This window comes from Trachemys scripta, chromosome 4 (assembly GCF_013100865.1).
Source record: "Trachemys scripta elegans isolate TJP31775 chromosome 4, CAS_Tse_1.0, whole genome shotgun sequence".
Classification (NCBI taxonomy): domain Eukaryota; kingdom Metazoa; phylum Chordata; order Testudines; family Emydidae; genus Trachemys; species Trachemys scripta.
Window position 1 is genome coordinate 18,730,262 of NC_048301.1, and position 23,063 is coordinate 18,753,324.

General features: G+C 45.4%; 1 protein-coding gene across 3 annotated transcripts in view; it reads right to left on the reverse strand.

The window, feature by feature from the left end:
* Positions 1-23,063, reverse strand: part of LOC117876083 (inverted formin-2-like) — a 72,944-nt gene that overhangs the window by 15,956 nt on the left and 33,925 nt on the right. For 2 of the 3 annotated variants that reach the window (XM_034767865.1, XM_034767864.1), the window contains exons 2-16: positions 18,332-18,740; positions 16,722-16,837; positions 15,944-16,103; positions 13,616-13,649; positions 11,985-12,126; positions 11,707-11,848; positions 10,091-10,837; positions 7,800-7,945; positions 7,647-7,708; positions 6,163-6,265; positions 5,988-6,073; positions 5,168-5,268; positions 2,374-2,444; positions 2,114-2,221; positions 397-467 (exon numbers count right to left, since the gene is read on the reverse strand). In XM_034767865.1, the coding sequence (XP_034623756.1) occupies positions 397-467; positions 2,114-2,221; positions 2,374-2,444; positions 5,168-5,268; positions 5,988-6,073; positions 6,163-6,265; positions 7,647-7,708; positions 7,800-7,945; positions 10,091-10,837; positions 11,707-11,848; positions 11,985-12,126; positions 13,616-13,649; positions 15,944-16,103; positions 16,722-16,837; positions 18,332-18,728 (2,486 nt within the window). In that variant the 5' untranslated portion in view covers positions 18,729-18,740. Of the gene's footprint in view, positions 1-396; positions 468-2,113; positions 2,222-2,373; positions 2,445-5,167; positions 5,269-5,987; positions 6,074-6,162; positions 6,266-7,646; positions 7,709-7,799; positions 7,946-10,090; positions 10,838-11,706; positions 11,849-11,984; positions 12,127-13,611; positions 13,650-15,943; positions 16,104-16,721; positions 16,838-18,331; positions 18,741-23,063 lie in introns of those variants that run through there. The other variant, XM_034767866.1, reaches the window with a different exon arrangement.

The following is a 23,063-nucleotide window of genomic DNA, read 5'->3' on the forward strand; positions in this document are numbered from 1 at the left end:
TCTACAGATTCAGGGCTCTTCTGAAGCTGGTAGGCTATTGTCCTTGAATACAGCAGTGACAGGTACTTCAGCACTGCTTATAGGTAGCTAGGATTAAAAAGATAGAGCCTCCTTGAACTCCATACCATTTCTGTGAATGCCTGCAAAGCAGAATTAATTGAATGCAGCCCAATTTCGGACCCTACTTACTGTCTTGCTTATTGCTGAACCGTGCATATAGCCAATTTGCATTTTAAAACGGCTCCAGCATTTGCAAAAGGAAATCCTTTGGTTAAAATTAATTGAGTCTCTATCCGGTTAATGAATGGATTATAATAACAGCCATTTATGTCTTAATTTCTTGAATCTGGGTGGTTCTGCTTTTTTTAATTTAAAGTAACAGGTTCACAATCCTACCCGGCTGCCTTTGAGACACATTCAAGGTCCTTGGGAAGCTGCAGGAGGTCTGTGTGACTTTTCTCTACTTCCTAAAACAGAAACATTCGTTATTTTTGTATTTACTTTTCGTACGCAGCAGGTCCACGGTGCGGGGGCGGAGGGGAAGGGTTACAAACAGAGGGAGTGACTGGCGTGTGCAATGTTTAATTCCCACCCCTCCCCCCGCTGTTTGTTTAGCAGGATTCAAAAGGGGACTGTCTGTTTCTATGGTTGCCATGACTATCCAGAATTATAAGAGTACAGATTTAAAAAATATACAAGAATATTGAAAGGGCTATGAACCCTCATGCCTCAGGGCGGAGAGCGATCTCTAACTGATGGGTGGTTAGGAAGGAACTTTCCCAGTAGATAGATTATCCCAGAGTCTCCTACTGCAGGGTTTCTTTTACCTTCCTCTGAAGTGCAGGGTCCAGGCCGTTGCTGGAGGCAGGATATTGGACTAAAGGGACCATTAGTCTGATCCAGTCTGGCAAGTCTCATGGGTCTGTGTATGCGTTAAGAATATCTGTGTCCTAGTTTATCTACCTGCCTAACTATCTATCTACTAATTTATACAACCATCTTTGCCACCGTGTCCGAGCACCTCAGCATAGCAATTAGGAGGCGGCTAATTTTTTTTAGGTGTCACGGTAAAAGTGGGATCCCCAAAAAGGGTTTGAATGCACAGGATTGGCAAGGGAAGAGCTCAATGAACAGGGCAATAAGACTGGCATCACTGGCAGAGGAGAGGGAGAAGTGGTAAGCTCTGGGTGGCAGGGGCTGGGTTTTTTGGTTCTTTGTTTGTACAGCGCCTAGCAAGATGAGGCCATGACTAGGCATCCTAGCTACTGTGGTAATACAAAAAGTAAATGTAAGGGCAGCTAAGCAGCAGTGAGAAAGCTATGAAAGATCTTGAAGCTTGGGCAAGAAGCTTGAATGTGATCTGGTGGAGAAGGGAGACCCAGTGGAGCATGCAAACACTGAAGGTGACTTCACTGGAGCTACGGGCCAGGAATATGTTCCTGGCAGCTGCATTTTGTATGGGTTGGAGTGGGGTGAGATGGGCGTCAAAGAAGCAAGAGAGGAGGAACTTACAGAAATCAAGGTGGAAGATGACTAAGGCTTGGATGAGATTCTTTGCTTTCTCAACTCTTTGTTTAGAATTCTTTTAAAGCTAGGTAGCACCTGCAGCCCAAGGACTATGAGCCCAAGCAAATCAAGCAATCTCTCCAGTACTATGCAAATATAACACCAACAGACCCTGGTCGTTGACGGGCAGGAGTGAACCTGGGACCTCTGGAGCTAAATGCATGAGCCTCTACTGCATGAGCTAAAAGCCATATGGCTCTTAGCTAAGGCTGTAGAACAGACTCATTAACCTCTCTCTAAGTCAGGGGTTCTCAAACTGGGGGTTTATAATGGTGTTAAATATATAAAAAAGTGTTTTTAATTTATTAGTGGGGTCGCACTCAGGGGCTTGCTATGTGAAAGGGGTCACCATTACAAAAGTTTGAGAACCACTGCTCTAAGTGGTCTCGGTGCCACTAGATGGGACAGAACACCACACCCAGGAGGTGTGTGGGTTACACAAACAAGTGAGGAGCATATGAACACAGGCACATAACATCAACTGAAGGTATGGCTGGAAAAATAGTTCATGTCCAACCAAAATTCCCAAAGGAAATTGCAGTAGTACCTCCAGAATATGGTGGAGCAGAGTAATACGGGTTTGGTTTGCTTTGGTTTCAGTTAGTTTGAGTAAAGTGCTAATTTTAAAGCCATCGGCATCTCCAGTGTGACTTCCCTGAAAGACAGAAAGAAAGGCAGGAATAACCCATGTCACACTCAAACACTCTGTATTTATAACCTATACATGCAAAAGAGAGAAAAAAAAGTTCTTTTCATCTATAAAATGTAGTGCGCTCTTAAAAACAACAACAAAAAAAGATTTCTTACATAGTTAAGAAAGTTTCCAACTTTGAGAATCAGTTGACAAAAAACTGGCAGGCGATGGGTCGTTAGAAGATCTGAAAAATAAAGGTATCCTTTACATTAGGGTCAGCTTCAAAACTGAATGTTTCCCAAATTGGATCAGAATTTCCATTGTACCAAGGCAGGATGTCCATACTCTAGCCTAGAACCTCAAAGAACCTCAAACACCAGAGTTACGGACTACAAGCAAGACACCAGGTGAAACTGGAAGTAACCAATCAGGCAGCAGCAGAGACACTTCCCCCCTCTCCCCCAAAAGCAATATAGGCACAGTACAGTATTAAAGGTAAGCACATCTGGGCTGCCTGTCCCCACCCCACACGCTGGGCAGCCACTTACAGCTAAGAGGTGAAGAGGCCGGGGGGGAGGGAGCTCAGCTGCTGTCAGCGCCTGGCCTGGAGCCCGAACTGCGCTTTGTTCAGAGTTACAAACATCTTAGAGTTACAGAGAACCTCCATTCCCGAGGTGTCCATAACTCTCAGGTTCCACGGTATTTGTAACCCAAACACTGCTGCATGCCGTCTCATGTGGGAGAAGACTAACAGGAAACAGACTCTAATCAGACCTGTCTAGCTTCATTAGTTGGGCTGAGTAAAAGGTTTGGTTGATTTGTTGGACATTTTAAAGTTCTTTCATCTTCATTAGGAAAATATAGAGAGACTGTTTCTCTCCATTTACACTAGCGTCAGACTGCTGTAACTCTATTGACTTGAATAGAATTACTCCAGATTTACATTGGTGTTAGTCAGAGAATCAGGCTCCAGCATTTTTATCTTAAAAAGCACTTAGGCCTGGATCCTGAAAGGCGTTTGGGCTCCTCACTTTCATTGAAATCAGTGGATGTTAGGAGCCTAAATAGCTTTGAGGATCTTGGCCTTAGAGCCTGCCCCAGTGCACAGTGAAACCAGTTTTGACCAGTCCTTGCAATTATATCCTGACCAAGCCAGTGTATCTCAACCTGATAGTCCTATTGTTCTCCAGTGGCCGGGGTGACCAGGGAGCTGCTTATCAGGATGTGAAGGATATAACGTGTGTCCTCGCTTATCTCCCAACAGTACGGCCTGGTCCACACTAACCCCCCACTTCGGACTAAGGTACGCAAATTCAGCTACGTTAATAACGTAGCTGAATTCCAAGTACCTTAGTTCAAACTTACCGCGGGTCGAGACGCGGCAGGCAGGCTCCCCCGTCGATGCCGCGTACTCCTCTCGCTGAGCTGGAGTACCGGCGTTGACGGCAAGCACTTCTGGGATCGATCCGGGATCGATTTATCGCGTCTAGACAAGACGCGATAAATCGATCCCAGAAGATCAATCGCTTACATCCGGACCAGGAAGTAAGTATAGACGTACCCTAAGTGTTGTAGCACCAACAGGAGGGGCGCTGGAGGCAGCATCAGGAACATACAGAGGCAGGCTGCATGGTCGAATTCTTTCTGAAAATTTCCCACAAACCCCAGCACCCCCCTTATAATTCCAGCTGGTCAAAACTGTGGCACAGCATGATGGAGTTAGACTTTCTGGGTACATTGCTCTTGACAGCGGAGATGGAACATGATTCCATGTCCATTGAAGGCAATGGGAGTTTTTCTCCTGACTTCAGTGGGCTTTGGATCAGGCCAACAGAAAATAATTTATATTCTGTATTTTTTCCTGTGGCCAAAAAAATAAAATCTGCAAGTACAAATTCAAACCCTGGAAAGTGCCCTAGAAGTGGAGCTAGTGACTTTATTTACACTAGGGGGAGATCTTGAATAAGAATCGCTCAAAACATTTTATTCCTTCCTTCCTCCCCTGCTGCCTTTTTCCAGAAGCATTTCCCATTCTGTTCTTTTCATAGCAGCCCTGCGCTCCCTAAACAACTTCACGTACTCCAAAAAAGGAAGCATAACTTATGGTGAGGGCTACCACATGATCTAACAAGGTATATCCATGATGGCCTACATCGCTGCTGTATCCGAGAACTTCCTATTTAGAAAAACAAACGTAACAAACTTTCTCGTCCTGCTCAGTCTGTAGGACAAAGAGTTTTGATTAGTTTATAGGGGGATTTGGGAGTGTGATTTTTTGTGGGGTGAGGCGGGATTGTGTCTGAGGAATTTATTGAGGGAAAGCCCAGTTGAATGAATTTGTTTAGCATTAACTTCTAAACGTGGTCATTCTTAACTCCTGCAAGCGCGAGTTCTGTCATCTAAAACTGCTTCTCTGAAAGCTGTGTCACTTGCACTAACAAGCCTCTGACTGGTTGACAAAGTCGTTGTTCAAGTGGACTGTATCCTGGGAGGTCATAGAGGGTGAAGTGTCCTCTCTCTGGTACCCAGTGCCAGCTCCATGACAGGGCTTTGAACATCAGGAAAGACAGCTTGAACCACACTCTGTGCTCATTGGTGAGCCAGGGCAGAGAGTGGAGAACTAGGGTGATGCGTTTATAGTAGCCAATGGTGTTAAGCAGACAGGCTGCTGAGCTTTGTACCTGTTGGAGGTTTTTCAAGCTTGTGGCTCTATTCCTAGTTATGAGTTGCAATAATTTAAACTTGGTGGCCATGAATGCATGGGCCATCCTGGCCAGGTGTGTATCTGATAGGATGGGGGTGCAATCTTCTGGCTAGTTGCAGATTTGCATATATATGAGATGGAGACAACAAAAGGCCACTTCTTCCTTAAATTCTCAGGTAAGATAGATATACTACTACAAGCTGAAATGAGGCCTCACATGGCTCTGAACACAACACGCTGAGGGGTGACGCTGTCCCATTTACCTTCACAGGCTTTCCTGATCGCTTCTGCTTTTGGCTGTAGCATATCTAGCATGACGGTGGTCTCTTCACATGACAGCATACACTCAATCCGGAGCTGGTAGCTAAGAGAGGGAGCCGGCACAAATATAGTTACGCTTAACAGATTCCTGACCCTGCCAGCAAAGTCTCCCCCTTTCCATTCCCCAAACCATCACACTCTTTTCTCTGGCAGCAAACCCAGCAGAAGGGGATTGGTGCTATCCCTTCCTTCAGTACAGCAGTCTTACTAAGCTTCAGTAAATGGCCAGGTTGGTCCAGAGATGTATAACTTACATTTCACTGTATCAGTGTGTCTGCTCCTCTCTGACACAGAGACTACTCCCCTACCTTACACAAGTGAGGATGATTAATATTTGTAAAGCACTTTGAGAGTCTGATGGAAGAGGCATGTGAAAGGCAAATAAATATACAAGTGCAATATTATAATATGACCACAAACAAACAAACAAACCAACTATGGAGTACACTAAAAGCATTTTAAGAAAGGCTTAGTTTTAAAACAACAAATCCATTAAAAGAAAGATTTTTTTTAAGAAGGCCTTTCTATAGTGTTATCACAATAAAAGAGAGAGACTCTTTAAAGTTGACTTTCCCTAATTGCAGCAAACGTCTCGGTATTCAGAATGTTTTGCAGAGTAATGCTCTAATTTAGAGTACTTTCAGTATCCTTTTAAACGACACAGAGTGCTACATCCAATCGGATCAAAAAGAGAAGCTTGCTGTTATGGAAAACAATATGGAAGCAAAAGATCAGTCTGAAGTCGCTAATGATCTGCCTTACCTGGGAACCCTGAGGAGGAGAAGATAAAATTGATCTGCACTTGCTAACTTGGCTTTATCTTCCTTGAAGGCTTTCAGGTTTTCTATCTAACAAGAAAACACAAGAGTCAAGACCCCAGAATGGCATCATATCTACAGCCTTTGTGAATTGAATTAAAAGAGTCTTTCCATCTAACCTCATGCTTTTCGGGTAGCAGCTTCAGTAACTGCTTCAGAACCTCCACATCAAACTTGGTCCTGTCCCCTTTTTGAATCATGTCCACTACCTCTTCATTTGAGCTGCAGAGAACAGGCACGTAATTACAAGCAACAATAGAACAACAACACTGGCCAGCTCCCTATGACCATATGCTATTGATTATGCCTTACAAACACTAGTGAGTGGTGCATAATGAGGCCTTACTGACAGGAAGGCTGTTCCATGGATTAGCACAGTAGCCTGGCACTCAGAATTATAAAAAGGGCAGCATGCTGGTTTTAGATGGGGCGCACCCATCCACTCTCGAGGTACCATTAGAGAAAGGGATATGGTGATTCTTCCCATCCGGTAATGATCACCCCAGGAGGCATCATTCCACCTTAGCCTGTGAGTATTAGTGCAGTGCGTGGTTAGACTGCAAGACCTGTTTGCTTTAACCAGCCAGTTTATTTTAACACGTTTTAAATGTTATCACTAGTGTCATTCACAGGCCTCCACTGATTTAAACTATCTCCAACTGCCCTGAAGGCTCAAACCTTACAGAATTCAGTTTGGTTTTATTTATTATCTTTACACTACTAATTGGGAACACAAAAACCAAAGGTTACACACCAGGTACCTGTCTATATCTTTAGGCACTTAAAAATCTGGCCCTTTGTCTCTCTGTGCCTCAGTTTCCCTCTGTAAAATGGGGTATAAATAGCACTGCCCTTCCCTGCTGGGGTATTGTGAAGATAAATACCTTAAAAAAATTTAAAAATTTAAAAATGTATCTTCAGTAGATAGCTATAATAAACTGAAGAGAAGAGGGACTCATAACATAGGAGTCATAAAGTAGGCCACTGTCTCAAATAAAATTACTATTTCCCCACCCTTGTGTTTACCTTCCATTATTTTTAACACCGTGGAATATAAGCGAGATGCTTTAAAATCAGTAACTGTGGACATGAATAGAGATATGTAATGTTGTAGCCTAGAAAAATTATAAATACATGAGATTGAACTAGCTGTCTTTCTTGTTTGTATTTAGGCATGTCATTTTATAGTCACTCCTTGGATGGTCAGTCACTCGCTCTATGTTTTAGCATCCAGGATGTGTTCGAACTGTGGGAAATATACTGCCCTGTCCTTTTCTATTTGTCCTTTCATTTTAAATCTCAAATACAATCTTTATTGTATTGTCTCTCACTACAAACATTTAGGGTGTGATCCTGCAAATCATTCAAACAGTGAATAGTCCCCCTGAACTCTGCTGCTATGAAAAAAATTACTCGTTTGTAATTATTTGTATGACCAGACCTAGGAGGAAGGATGGCCAAGTGGCTAAGGGATTAACCGTGGTCTTGGGAGTCATATGGATTTTTCAGCCCCTCACAGAACTGTCTGCTACAAAGGCCATGCTAATTTCACTTGCCAAACTGTTGCTTTATTCAACAACCGTGAAACCAGTTCATAGCTTACCATCTAAATTGCTTCAAAAATATGTTCAGATTGAGACTCTTCTTGGAGTCTAAGAATGTGATCTGTTAAAGAAATAATAATTTATGTTAGATGAGCCTTTATGTGCAGTGGCCTTTTACCGTAATCGTCAAATGATGAGAAATAGCCCATTACCTCCTTTGGTTCCACCTTCACTGGGGTAGCTGCTTTCTCTTTGGGCTTCGTTTGCGGAAAACAAAAAAGCTGCTCAATGCTCATGTAATCAGGCTCTATCTCTTCATCGCTGACACTGCTCACCGATGCCCACATGGAGCGACTTTCTGAAAGAGACGAGGCACTCACTAAGAACGCTACAGAAGTATCTGAAAATTCAGCACATCAAGGTAATGCTCCTTACTACCGGTGTTGCTGACCCTCCAGGATTGTCCTGGAGTCTCCAGGAATTAAAGATTAGGTCATGTGATGAAACCCCCAGGAATATGTCCAACCAAAATTGGCAACCCTACTTACTAAAAGGGAAACACTGAGAAAGATGAATGCAATAAATAAGAAAAGAGGCAGAATAGCCCTGGACTGTGCTAATTATGTAAGAATGGCAGCTCCCACAGACAGCATCCCCAAGGTTTGAAGGTGAATTAAACCAGGAAATCTACAGCCGCCAGAGATTTAGCTGAGCTGGAGGCAGCAGCCGAGCTAAATGGGATTTACTAACTTCTGTTTGCTCTAGCTGATCAGCTACATGTTGCAAAGTCACAGGTGTGCGCATGGGACACTGAGCTCCGGTTAGGTTATCATCTCTGCCTAGAATACATAAGGGCTCCTGAAGGTCAGTAACACTGCCAGACTCATTAGGAACCCTCTAAATAACTCCGGGGCCCCCCAGTATGTGAAGCTATCCACAGCGTTAGTTATACTAGAGAGAATTCTGCTCTATGCTGGAAGGGGAAGCTTCATTTGTTTGGGGGCTAAATTGTGACTTTACACCAAAAGACTGTGATGAGGGGAAGATGCCTTCAGGAGCTACCAGGCATGGAGGGGCAGCACAGCCGCAGCTGTGTTCCTTAAAGGACACAGATGGTGTTCTTCTGTGCAGCTGGCTGGGTTAGCATGATTGTGGGAGGGGAGGGGAGGAAGGCATGGCTCTGTGGTTAGCACCCAGCCCATCTCCTCGCACACATGCACAGACACCAGCCACAGTCTGGCCATTTTGCTTCTCTAGTCTCATTTGCTGGCTATGGTCGCAATGAATTACTAGATGTGCAGCAATAGACACGGTGGGGTAACTAGTTCTGAAACCTGGACCATAGGTGCTGGAACTGGCTTGAAGTGGCTACCATCATATACAGGGTTTACAGTTGGGTTCAATGGCTCTCAGCACCCCTGGACTGGAGCCAAAACCAAATGAAGCCAACGGGAAGACTCAGTGCTAGGGCACCTCAGGCTGTTTGGGGGAGGGGAGGCGAAGGGAGATATAAGGAAAACACTATTCACCCAACCCCCAACCCAACAAAATCCAGTGGAAATGTCACAATAAAACTTGCCTCCCCCCCATGGGGTCCCCTGGGTAAGCACCAGCGTTGTATATTGCTCACGCTTATATATGCATGGGAAAGGATTCTGGGAAGGGTTGAAGGTGTGAGTGTGGAATGAAAGATTCCTTTGCAGGTTGCGAGAGGCCGAAGGGGGAAAGGAACGGGTTAACTCGACGATTCAGCTAGGCTCCAAGATAAGGAACGAAACTGCCGCTCAAGGCCAATGCACCCAAACAAGCGCCCTGCTGCCAAACAGCCAAAAGCCTGTGGGAAAGGAGAGCTGAACCAGCCAGACCTGAAGGGGGTTGCAAAACGAGAAAGATTGCGAAGGCCAGTGAGTGGAAGAACAACAGTTTCGCGACCCTGAAGCCGGTGTGTTTTGGGGAACCTAAGGCAGCCACAGAAGGCCGGTTTGGACTGGAACAGCGAGCACAGGAGACGAGGACAAAAATGCCCCCAGAAGAACCCTGGGCTTAAAACCCTCCCGAGAGCTGAAGCAAGTCGGAGATCAACAGTGGACCCTAGACGACCTGTGCACAGGACAGAACTCTCGTCTACCCTTCCCCCTCTTCTTCTTACGTTACACCCAGGCTTGGCCAGCCTTGGGTTGTGCATGTGTGAGTATGAAAGTGGGTTAGGGCTTGGGCACGAATGCTTCCTTCCTTCCTCCGAGTGACGTGGGGCGTACCCAGCACTCACTGCTGTTATTTGATTAATAAAGCTTTAAAACTAGTCACTTGGTGTGCTCCTTCATCTCCTCCCCTAAAGATCCTGCGGCCTCAGCCTGATCACCTGAAACCCCAGGCAGATTGGTAACATAAATCTGTCACAGAAACAGATGGCGTAGGACACACTGGAGACAGCTATGTGTGTGTGCGTCTCTCTACAGCAGCTACAAAAACAATGACTGAGTGCAGCATTAGACACACCTACCTCGCACCACATTGGAGGGCAGCTTCTGCCAGTTGAGTTTCTTCATTCTCAGGGTCGGAGTCTTCACCTTCTTGGGGAAAGGCCTGGCATAGCCCAAAGCATAGTCAACGTGGGCAACCACTACTTCCTCCACGTTGCCTCCTGGCGGGGGAGGGGGCGGTATGCCTCCCAGGCTGGGCAGTAGGGGAGGAGGAGGAGGCATGCCTCCGAGGCCGGGCAGTGGGGGAGGCGGTGGAGGCATGCCGGGCAGTGGTGGTGGGGGAGGAGGGGCTGGCACAGCTGCCATGCCGGGCAGTGGTGGTGGAGGAGGAGGGGCTGGCACAGCTGCCGTGCCGGGCAGTGGTGGTGGGGGAGGAGGGGCTGGCACAGCTGCCGTGCCGGGCAGTGGTGGTGGGGGAGGAGGGGCTGCCACAGCTGCCGTGCCGGGCAGTGGTGGTGAGGGAGGAGGAGGAGCAGCACTAGGCGGGGATATACACTGCCCTGGTGAAGTGGAGCAGGCTGGTAGCTGGGAGGGTGAGACATTCTCTGTGGCTACCAGTGGCCCCAGTGGAGGTGCTGCTGTCGCCGGAGGGAAGGCTGTCATAGCAGAGCTCTGAGCTGCACTCAGGGACTCCCCGAAATCTGTGTCGGTCTGAGTGCTTTCATTCACTCTCTCAGCTGATCGCTTTTGCTCTAAGTTTTGTTGGTTTGGGCACTTCTTTATGGATAACAGTCTCTCCAGGACTTCTTCAATGCTGTTCCCTTGGACTGTAAACCAAGGTGAGGGGGAAACAAATGTAAACTAAAAGTTATCAAAGACTATCCAGATCCCCTTTTGAGCAACTGATCTGCAGCAATATAGGCCTCCCACCGGTTTCGTCGGTTATGTTACAGAAATCTCTGGAACTGATCTCTGCTGCAGCGAACTTTTCCCACTGAGCTCACTGCAGGATCTGGGCCTGGCATATTAACAACACCTTTGTGTATGTAATTGGTACTGCCCTGCCCAGCAATGAAGGCCAGATCCAATACCAACTGCAAACAACAGAAAGACTCCCATTGACTTCATTAGGTTTTGGATCAGAATAAACCCTGGGATTCATTTGTAGAGACAAGGACTTAGTCTACACTACAACGTTTTGCCAGTGGAGCTACATCAGCTGGGAGTGTGAAAAAAATCACGCCCTCAAGCCGACATAGCTATGCCGGCCAAAAAAACAGGGGTAGATGCAACTGTGCCAACAGAAGAGAGCTTGTGTCAGTTAAGGTAATGTCACCTAAGCTAAGGTAATGGCAGCTAAGATAATGTCTCTCAGGGAGGTGGTGTGCCTACGTTTGCAGAACTCCTTCTATTGACTTATGCCATATTTCCAGTAGGGGGCTCTGCTGCCATAGCTATACTGATAAAGGCTCTGTAGTGTAGACAAGGCCAAGGAGTGAAATCCTGATCCCAGTGACTTCAATAGGGCCAGCATTTCACCCAAGGATCAGCACAGACTAGTTATTGATTTTTTTCCTTGGGTTCTGTTTAATCCTGAGTGGATTCAATAATGGAAGTAATTTATATACATTTGATTTGAGGAAGTTTGGAGGGGGGAGAGGGGCAAAGCCTGAAATAGCAGGCAAGTTGTTCTTACTGTCATTTGCAAGCAAAATGGCTCTGTTCGCTAAGATTTCCAAAGATTCCCACAACAACAGGTTGGAGTGATGAGAAGGTTCCAAATACAAAAGGGTCTGGAGAATGGACAGCAGTTGGATGGCGACCGGAGAGCTGCTCACCTGAAATACAAGACAGTTTCCTATTAATTGCATTCTCTCCCTTTCACACATCACTGCAGCACCCACTCCTGGTCTCCAGGGCTGGCTGCTGTCATTTCCACTGAGGAATGGTATCCCCAAAGTAGGTCCTACTTACTTTATTGAAAAGACACGAAAAGACCTCTTGGTGATTGTTCATGTCAATCCCATCGCATATCTTTAACAATTCCTCGTCATCTTCGGACTTGGACTCCTCAAATGTCTCACACTGGATAAACAGGTCCTCGTCCTCTATATCTCTACAATACCACAGCACGCATTTTAATTGGAGAGCGTATAGCACCGGTTCCAGTTGAAACTTCTGTGTTTGTGTCATTTGTACTTCTTCATCCACCAACCTGACTATTCAGGGCTGAAATGACCCTTCCCTTATTATTTATAAAGGAGCCAATCCCACCATCCTCTCCCCCGCTACGGAGTACCTTCCTCTGCAAGTAACTCCCTGAAATCAACGAGACAGCTTTCAGAGCAAGGTGTTATTCAAGGGAAAGATGTCTGGCCGAACCTGACCCTGGATGTGTTTTGAAAGCAGGTAAAAGAAAAATCTGCTCTGAGTTTTGACAGGATCATGGCATTTCCCTTTTTTAATTCTTCTCTCTTTACTTGACACTAATTATTTATCCAGACAAAGGAGGATCATTCAAATGATTTATTTGCTGTTTCAACTGACGTTCCTTCCCTGATCAAAAAAGTTTTTTTTTTTTTTAAATTGGAAATCATAATCTGCAGGACTCACAGAACAGGCACCCAAACCTTGTTAGCTGATGGCAATGGAAATACCGCTTATCTCTTAATTTTTATAGGGCTAGAGCAGACATCCCAACTGTGTGAATAATTGACATTTATTATGCACATATCTTAAAACTTGACATGGTTTCCTCATGGACTATCCTTCCAAATGAACAATTTGTTCAGACAGGTTCGTCCAGCCACGTGCCTTAGCTGGATATTTCTGGGACAAGAATCAGCAATCAAATGGTAAAATGCCCTCAAACTGTTCAGTGAGCAGAAGCTATTGATACTATAAGATGAACTGAGATACAGACTCAACAAGACAACAGCACATTGATCCACAGTGATCTGTTTGGATTGAGTCTGCAAGCTCTTTGCAAAAACAATCTTGAAAACTGTCCCAGTTAAAGCTGTGGTCAGTGTGGATGAGGCAAAATAAAAACCAAAAAAGCCAGGTAAGCGAGGCTTTAAGCCATGTTGGCCTAAAACTCTCAAGTTTCATTTTAAAACAGTTGCACCCTTTCTACACTACCAAGACTAACCATGTTTATATTGTTACCGTAGGATGAAGAGGTTTGAAACAGTATTTTATACCATATGATTTCCTCCTTGGATCTTAGGTTTTGGTTTAGAAAAAGGAGCTATTTACAAAATGTAGATCTCGATTCAGTTTGGAACACTGCAAAAGTTTGGGGAGTGGACGTGGTTCTTGGGTTTTGGTTCTGACTCATGGTTAACATAAAGGGAGAAAAAATGAGATATCACAGGAAAAAGTGCAGTGAAATACAGTGGTTTTTATATTTCTGACCAGGAGAGAACTCAGAAAGGAAGCAGCGAAAAATATGGATAAGCCAAACATTTTTTAAAAAAGGAAATAAAATAAAAATAGGCATTTGTATAAAGTGAAAGATTTGCTAAAATAAGCACTAAGTATTTTTATAGTTGTATCAAAATGAATCACATTATAAAATAAAGTTTAAAAGAAGAAAACCTTACCTTAGCTTGTTTAAAATATCCAACAACTGAAGACCTGACAGAGGAAAATAAAAAGTGTTGTCATTCTAATCTACTAGATGTTAAGCACTTCTGTGAGGAATTTGTATACGCATAAAACCTAACATTTCCCAGGTGCAAAGGATTAAATTGCTATTTAAAGTTGCATGTTTTTATTATTACCAAGGTGCCTTAATTCTCCTCTTGGAACCTCTAATCATTGTATATTGCAAGGCTGTACAAAAAATTAATTAAAAAAAAATTAAGGCCCCCAGTTCTGCAAAGACTTATGCACATGCTTAGTACTACTTACTACTGCAAGCAGTTTCGTTGCCTTCAACAGAATTACTCAGAATAAGTAAAGTTAAGCATATGCATAAATGTTTGCAAGATTGGGACTTAGAAAGGAGAATGTTCATTAAAAAGAGCTGGATCCCAGTCTTGCAAATATTTGTGCAGGTGTGTAATACTCTGGAGCTAAATATCTGCAGGATCAGGACTTTATTTTACAATGTTGCGAAAAACATAAGGCGTATTATCCTCAGCTGCACATGAAGTTTCTTAAAATGGAGAATTTGAACATCTGTCTCATTGTACCCAACATTCCTTATGTTCAAGCAATTAGAGACTACTACTGTATATTCTTAAATCACGTGCTACATTGTATGGGCTAAACTGAGTCCTGGCAAAAGAAAGCACTACTCACATTAACTGTGAGAGGAGTTGCATCAGATCTCAGTATGGCCCTGGCCATGTCTACACTACAAAATTATGTTGACCTAACTTACGTCAGCATACAGCCACCACAGTTAATAAATCGCTTGGGTGTGTGCACACTTGGCTCTTTGCGTTGGTGGTACGCGTCCTCACCAGGAGCATTTGTATCAATTGTATGGTCAGTATGGGGCATTTTGGGACAGCCCCTGAAAGCCACAGTCAATGTAAGCAATGCAGTATTTACACTGACACTGCATCAACCTAATTACATCAGCCGTTCCTCTACGCCGCTTGGGTAGTGTTACTGAATCGGCGCGAGCCAAATTTAAGTGGAGACACTTCCACAACTAGGTCAATGTAAGGCAGTTTATGTTGACACAACTGTGTAGTGTAGATCAGGCCTGAATAAAGACTGGGCTGCTACAGACATGAGTTGATTAAACTAGCTCATGGAATAAAGGTTACAGTGTGTATATATATAGGGTAGATTAAGCTGGAATTCTGCTAGCATACAAGAAGAAAAGATCAAGTTTATGTGAAAAAGAAGAACAAAGCTTGAAATAATGGGATTAAAGAAAGTGTATCAAATATAAAACGAGAGTCAAAGGCTACTGCACTGCATATAAGTTAGGCTCATTATTGGTGTCTCAAGTATGACACAATGCAATTTGCACAACTTTTTTTTTCCATTTAACTATCTTACTGGTATTTTGAAAACCTACCACAGAACTGGCTTGAGTTCAAGAGTTTAATTCCTTTAATAAAGTTAGATCCAACCAACTTTCTTACTGTACCTATTGGGTCCTTTGAAGTGGGTGGGCGGAAGCCAGCCCACTGCTAAAGGATCCCCCCCGCCCCCACAGCCTAAGGTCCTGAAACCCAACTGATTTCGGGGGACAACTAATGAAATAACAGGGACAGGAGTGCGGTCAGAGGGCCAAAAGAAGGGAACCTGACGGGGACACAACTTTCTTACTGTAGTGGGGCAGTTACGGTGGAAAAAGCTAGGCTGATTGAGGAAGCAGCCACAGCTGGGCCACGCCCAATCAGGCCACAGCTGGCCCTATAAAAGGGCTGTGAGCCAGGAGCTGAGTGACAGTCTCTCTCCGGCCTTGGAGGGAGAAGGACCCAGCTGCCTGGGAATAGGGTACCTGAAGCAGAGCAGTGCTGGGGAAGGGCAAGAAGAGCTGGGGAGCTCCAGCCTGGCAACTCCCCAGGCTGAGGCCTTGATAAAGGCCTATGCAGGTACTGGAGCTGGGAGGTGCAGCCCGGGAATAGGCAGAGGTAGCTAGTCTGACCCTCCTGCCAATGATGAGTGGCCAATATAGCCTGCAGTTTGCCCCAGTGAGCGGGGGTTAGATGACGACTGGCAGTAGCCACTGAGGCAAGGTGGGTCTAGGGATTGGGGGTTCCCCTGGCACAGGGACCCAGCGTATGGGGGTACTGCGGTGGGCAGAACTCCAAGGTAAAGGGCACTGGGGTCCGGAAGGGACACGGGGCCTGCGACAGGCGAGACACCGGCCACCAGGAGGCGCTCCGAGTGCTGGATGAGCTAATTCCCAAATGACCCGCAGGAGGCGCCACACCCGTGAGTCTTCGCTTTGCTACACTTACCTATAAACTCATTTCTGAGCTGCGTCCTGATTCTTAGTTCTTCAGTGCCCAGGATCAAGGCATTAATAACACTTAGCAGCGTTATCATGTAAGGCACGTTATCCGTAGCAAAGAGCTCATTCATTATCACACTGAATCGGTACTGCTGGTTCTTCACAGTCTGGTAACACACAAGTGATATTGCAGATGTTCCAGTTTAGAAACGTTTTTTTCCCTTTTAAAAACAGACTCTAAAACAAGGTCAGTATCTTAACCCCTCATCAGCATATCTCACTAAACACGAGAAAGAAAAACGTGTGCTAGAGACGGCTCCTTCCATCACTGAGCAGACGTCTAGTCAGCAGAGAAAGTAAATGGAAACTGATCACTTGCACTGGAAAAGTTCCCTCTTTGACCTGAGACTTCTTCCTGCTCCTTGGTACAGCCATCCAGGGCTGTGAAACCCACAGGCATGATACCTTTGATTTTTGTGAGTTTTCTACGGATGCCGGTAGGGCTGCCTCTAGCTGAGTCATTGTGCAGCCACTCAGACTTCTGCTGACAAGGAAGGCATCTTTTTTTTTTTTAACTTACTACAAAGCTCAGTCTTTAAGTCCCTGACTCTCTAACCAGAATGATACAACTTGATCCCTATGCCTGTGCTGTGCCCCCAGGTGGAGGGATGCACCCATGTGCATCCAGCTGCAGGATCAGAGCTGAAATAATAGTGCACACTGGTCTACCTATCACACAGGGAACTAGATAATCACACCATATAGTACTCTGACTATGCACTTGCCTTATAATGGTCCAGGGCGTCCAAAGCCAGGGCATGCCCATCCAGTGAGTAAATGCATAGTGCAGCTAGCAGGTCAAACACCTGTTTTTTGACCATGACATTAGACGTGTCCAGTGCTGCCAAAAAGAGAAAATGTCTATTAGTGTATACTTCTCTGAAACTCCATCAACATCCAGAGTCTGGGACGCACACAAGCAATGTACTTGTGCAAGTGTTCCAGGAAGTATTTGCAATGAGATTCAAATACCTGGACACTCAAGAATGACACATTTGATTGCACATTCACAAAAACGGTTCAGTTTCTTGAAAAGCTGGAGAAACGTTGCAGGTTTTTGTTTGAACAGTCTTATTCTTTGAGTTTAGATGGATGCACTATGAATTGCTCTAATCAGCCATCCTATATTTCTGCTTCCCCTTTCCCTGTGTGTTCCACAGAGCATTGGCCAGGATATACCTTATTGATCTTTTACAATGAAGCAAAGAGATTGCATTACTGAATAACGCTACAAATGCTCCTACTTCCACAGTGAAAAAGGCCCATTCCTATATTTTATTACTGTTAGGAAAGACAAGTCTTTTCTTTTTTGGGAGGAGAAAAAGGAAGATAACTTTAAAATAGAGAAGCTTATCAAACAGTGGAGGGTTTAACTAGCTATAAATAATGGGTTTGTAGATATGGCAATTCTTCTTAGCATATGCACAACATGCCTCAAGTGGTTCTTGACTAGGATTCATCACTGAATTTGGTCCTCTGGATGGATTAGCTTTCCCGACCCAGGCCAGGTGCTGATTGGGAGCACGACATGAACGCTGATCCATGTGGCATTGGTAGTATAGAGTAACATTAGAGACCTCAGCTAAGATCAGGGCCTCATTCTGGTTAGCACTATACAAATAGTAAGAGATGTCTTGAAGAACTTAAATCTAAACAGCCAAGACACACAAAGGATGGAAGAAAGAAGGCAGCATTAGCCTCATTTTACAGATGGAAACTAAGGCCTAGAGAAATTAAATGACTTGCTCAAGGTCACACAGGAAATCTGTGGCAGCACCAGGTATAGAACTGGGATGTTCTGAGTCTTAACCACAGAGACACCCTTCTTCTTTGTCAATTGTAGCTGTTGAGGTCCATTTGATTAACAGTCCACACTCTGCTTTTTGACTTCACAAACAATAAGTGACAGATATCTGTCTACAAGGTGAAGTCAGGGAGGTAAGGAACCAGTAGTTTCTATGTTATCCTAAGACAGAGTGTCTTACACTTTGTTGGCAAAACATGAAAGACTCCTATGTGGAAACGGGTCCAATATTTCTTCTCTGCCATATGCCAAAAATTGGGGGAAGTGGCATTTAAAAGCAGTAGGGTTTTTTAGAGGAAAAAACCCGTTTTATTAAATGAGTATGCATAAGAATAGCCTCTAATGTCCTTGTGAGAAAGCTGCTAAAGCCCTATGCTATTTAAAAGGCAACAGCATGATAAAAATATAAAAAACTCTTTAATATATATCTGTGAAATAATATGTTCAGAGTGGAGCAGGTGACTAAGCAACAAGAAGCCTTATTGCAAAGCTGACTTGTGTGTGTTTAAAAGGAACAATAAGTGTTCTTACCTTGAGAGAGTTTCCTGACATAGCCTTCGTTGCTGACAATGTATTCAATCCCCTTGTGGGAGTTCATGAGAGCTCGCACACAGTTAATGCAGGTGAGCTGAAGCAGGGCATCAGAAATCCTGGATACTCCTCTTCCAGACAGCCTGTCCAGGGCCTCTAAGAGCAGATCTAGGCCACTCAGCTCCAGGAACTGGACCATCCAGGTGTCATCGCTGCTCTCCAGTCGCTTCTTGAGACCAGAGTAGTTCACTACTGAGGGCATTTGTAGGAGGCGAATGCATAGTTCTGGCTCTGCATTTTCCAGGTTGGCCTCTGACTGGTCAGTCTCCTGGGACCCAAGTTTCTCCTTTACGGCAGCCCATTTCTTCTGGGCACCTTCCTTCTTGACAGACATCATGAATAATCTCTCCTTTAAAGGGAATGAAAAGGCAAAGTGAGAAATATTTGGATTTGGCAACATCTCCTCAAATGAAGGGGCATTTCCCAGAGTGATCAGAAACTTCAATCACAGATATTGAAGATCTGTCTTTATTCTCAAGCGCTCAGCAGGTACACTGATCAACTGGAAGAGTAGCCCTCCAGCTATTGAAAGAAGATACCATTGCATTTAATCCACTCACATCACAACCAATCACTGCAATCTGTCCAGACTGCCTTAACCATTAGAACATCAAAGAGAGTAATCCATAGTTTTAAAAGTAATTAATTTACATCACTCAATAACCACTTGCTAGTTTTCACACAATGGAAAGGATGGTGGTGTAAGTGCTGTATTATCAGGTGTTGGCTTGGTATTTTCCTTCAGCTGTGTGTGCTTGAAGAAGGCAAAATCAGACGATCTCCTAGGTTTTGTTGAACAGAACTGGTTGAAGAATGTTTGGGTCCTCCTACCCCTCCACCCAGAAAATGTTTCATCTAAATTTTCCACAGAAATTTTCTTTTCTCTTAGGCAAAAATTCAAATACTGAAAATTTTTGGCAGAAAAGCAAAACATTGGGGGAGTTGGATCATTTTTGTTTTGGCCAAAATATCAAAAATTTCCACAAAAAACCAACTTGTTTTTGAAAAACAAACAAACAAACAAACAAAAACCCTACTTTGGTTAATCTCCAATTTTCCATCATTAAATAACTTGGATGGAAAAAATTTGACCAGCCCTCCTGTTGGATTTGATTACACTGTTTAAAAGAATAAATAAAAAAAGAAAAGAAAAATTCAAAAGCTAATAGTTTTTATGAATTTTTTCTTAATTCGATATACACAGACGTTAAGTGTGTGGATTTAAACATCCCCTGTGGTGTTTCCAACCCCAACATTGCAGCATGGTGCAAGAGAATGAGAAATGAAACCAGGTAGGTACTGGAGAGGGGTGAAGCTATTGTACCTCAGATGGAGCATCCTGAGTTTTGGAAATTAGGGGGTTCGTGTTCTCCTTAGAGGAGACAGTGGACAGAGGAGCAGAGAGGGAATGATGGAAACATTCTAACGAAAAACTAAATACACCCCATCTAAAGGAAGTTCTCCTCCTCCTGCCAGGGCTGGATTTCCAATTAGGCACAGTAGGCACGTGCCTAGGGGCACCAGAGTTCTAAGGGTGCCTAAAAATTCAAAGTTTGCCACTCCCGGGTCTGGGCAGGGTGCAGGGCCGGCTGATGGGGAGATGGCCTCACGCAGTCCTGTTGGAGCGCTCCTGACAGCAGGGAAGGCGAAGCAGCAGGGGAAGAGCTCAGCAGTCCAATGCCGCTGGGGGCCCTGCCGGGTAAGTGGGTCCCGAGGGAGCCCGGCCTAGGCAGGCCCCACTCCTGCTCCAGCGTGGCTGATCATGCTGCTTCCGAGAGGCCAGAGCAATTCCCTTGAACAGCCCCAGCTGCACTGCCAGCTTAGCTCGGCGGACACAGTCACCTCCCAGCCAGGCTGGTGAATGTGGCCGGGGGGAGGGCACAGGACAGTGGGTCTCTGGGAGGGTTTGTGGGAGGGTGCTGGGCAGTGGGGGGTTTGTGGGAGCTGCTGGGCAGTAGGGGATGGGGAAGGTCTGTGTATGTTGGGGTGCTGGGCAGTGGGGGGTCTGTGTGGGGCACAGGGCAGTTGTGCTGGTGGGGTTCGGGGGGTGCTGGGCAGTGGTGGGGTCTGTGTGGGGCACTGGGCAGTTGTGGTGGTGGGGCTGTATGTCGAAGTGCTGGGCATTTGGGGGGGTCTGTGTGGGGCAGTAGGCAGTTGTGGTGGAGCTATATGTGGGAGTGCTGGGCCGTGGGGGGTTTGTGGGGGGTGTTTGGCAGTGGGGAGTGGGGGAGGTCTGTGTGTGTTGGGGTGCTGGGCAGTGGGGGGTCTGTGTGGGGCACTGGACAGTTGTGGCTGTGGGGCTGTGTTGGGGGGTGCTGGGCAGTGGGGAGGTTATAGGGGGTGCTGGGAAGTGGGGGATGGGGGAGGTCTGTGTGTGTTGGGGCACTGGACAGTTGTGGCTGTGGGGCTGTGTGGGGGGTGCTGGGCAGTGGGAGGAGTCTGAGGGTGGAGGAGCACAGGATGGGGGTGTGTGCAGGGGGCTGTGCAGTTGTGGGGGGGGATCTGTGGAGGGGTCTCTGGGCGGGAGGGTGCTGAAGATGCTGTGCCTAGGAGCCCGTAAGATGTAAATCCAGCCCTGCCTCCTGATACATAGCACAGGCTTCCCTTCAGCTAGAGCAACCTTCTTTTGCCCTTTTTTTTTTTTTTTTTAATTGAACCACTCTTGGGAAACACACGGACTCAGTCCTGAGACCCATACCAGCTCCTTTGTGCTTAAACTGCCAGCCGGGGATTCTCCTGATGTAGGAAGAATATCTGCATGGTGCAAAATGGATCTCTTGGGGATGTGCTAGTGCAGTAGTTCTCAAACTTTTGTACTGGTGACCCCTTTCACATAGCAAGCCTTTGAGCGCGACCCCCCCCTTTTAAATTGAAAACACTTTTAAATATATTTAACACCATTATAAATGCTGGAAGCGAAGCAGGGTTTGGGGTGGAGGCTGACAGCTCACGACCCCCCATGTAAGAACCTTGCGACCCCTTGAGAGGTCCCGACCCCCAGTTTGAGAACCCCCCGTGCTAGGGCAAGAGGGAGTGTCGCTGGCTGTGCTGTGCTCTGGCGGACCATGGTCTGATGGTCACTGTATTTTTGAGATAGTTTAGGGCAACCCAATGGCTGTTCTAATCTACGGTGGGGGCCAAACTGGCTCTCAGCTGCCCCAGGCCTGGGGAGTAGCAACCCCTTCCTTTACGGCTTCCCTACCTCTGCGGCACGCAGCAGAGATTGGACAGAGGACTGAGCCCCATGGTTTAAATTACGGGGGGGAGGGAAAAGAGGGGATGGTTTGTGAACGTCAACTAAAGATTTTCAAAATCTTTAACCCTGCAAGGTTCCTGCTTCCTTGCCAGAAAGAACAGTCAGCCTGATAAGCCTGTCTTCATTGTTCAAGCTAAACCAAGTACATGAGATAAACAATCAACAAAGACCTATCCTCTGTCTGTCTGTTCAGGCATTTATAAACAATGAAGAGTAAATTAGTTTTCTAAAAATTCTTTTAGTTGCAATAATCTCTGGCTATATTTTCAGACACGTCTAACTAATAATATGTTTAAAAATATGTGATTATGGCATCTGAGAGTGACCCTTTAATTGTTTTTTTAGATCTCACCATAGCTGAGCTGTTTTACAATTTCTAAGTGTTCAGAACGTGCTCTTGAACTCTTTGATCAGATCTTATTCCTAAGCACATCCTATCACAAATGTTTTCTTTTCTTTTGTTTCCTTCTGATTGATGTGGAGATTAAATTGGTAACAGCCTCCTAATGTCTTCCTCTTCTGTTCTAATAGGACTGTCACTTGCAAAATGTGCCATTTGCATATCATATGTGAAAGTGCGATGGGTTGTGTGCTGAAGAACTGAGGTGTGAGGTTATTATAACAGCAGTACATCTTATGAGGTACCTCATTTTAAGGCCCTTCTACCATGAGGGCCTAGTCTGCAGCAGACATTCTCTTTGCAGCAAGGAGGGACAGGGATTGAGAGCAACGTCAAACTAGAGTCAAGTCACTCTTGACAGCCTGTCAAGTGGGTTTATGTTGTTATGCTGCATTTTAACAGCACATTTCAAATCAAAATAATAAGGGAACTATCCATCTAGGTCACTAGAAGTTCCAAAATTTGCCTTATGGAGTTTCTCTGGCATTGCTCCTGGAGGTCAAGAGGGATTGAACCAGCAGAAGTCAGGGTTCAGTCCCTAAACTCAGCCGATCTCAGAGATTAGAGCCCTCCACACAGAGGCCCTGAATCTCAATGCTCTGCTGACTTCTGGTTCCTCACCTGGCCTCCTGGAGCACCTGCCCTTCCGCCAACTCCCTTAACAACACTGCTGTGCTGCCAGGGACTCTCTACTGCTCCCAGAATCCCACCTCCCTTGGGTAAGGAATTCCGTATAGACAAAGGAAACCAAGGTAAATTAGTGGAGTCAGACCCACAAAATAGGAGACGGGTGGAGTGATGTGAAGAGTGTTTTCCCTGTTCTAATCCCTGATAGCTCCCCTTCAGCCACAGCATTCAACTCAATGCAACATCCAAAGATAGGCTTCCATACAGATGGGTGAGAGAAAGACAGCACAAAGGTAGCACACCATGTCTATGCTGCTCCTGCTTCAATCCACTGGGAGCTCATCCCCTCTGCTGACAAAGGCAGGACCTCAGAGGCCTTAGCGGTTCTA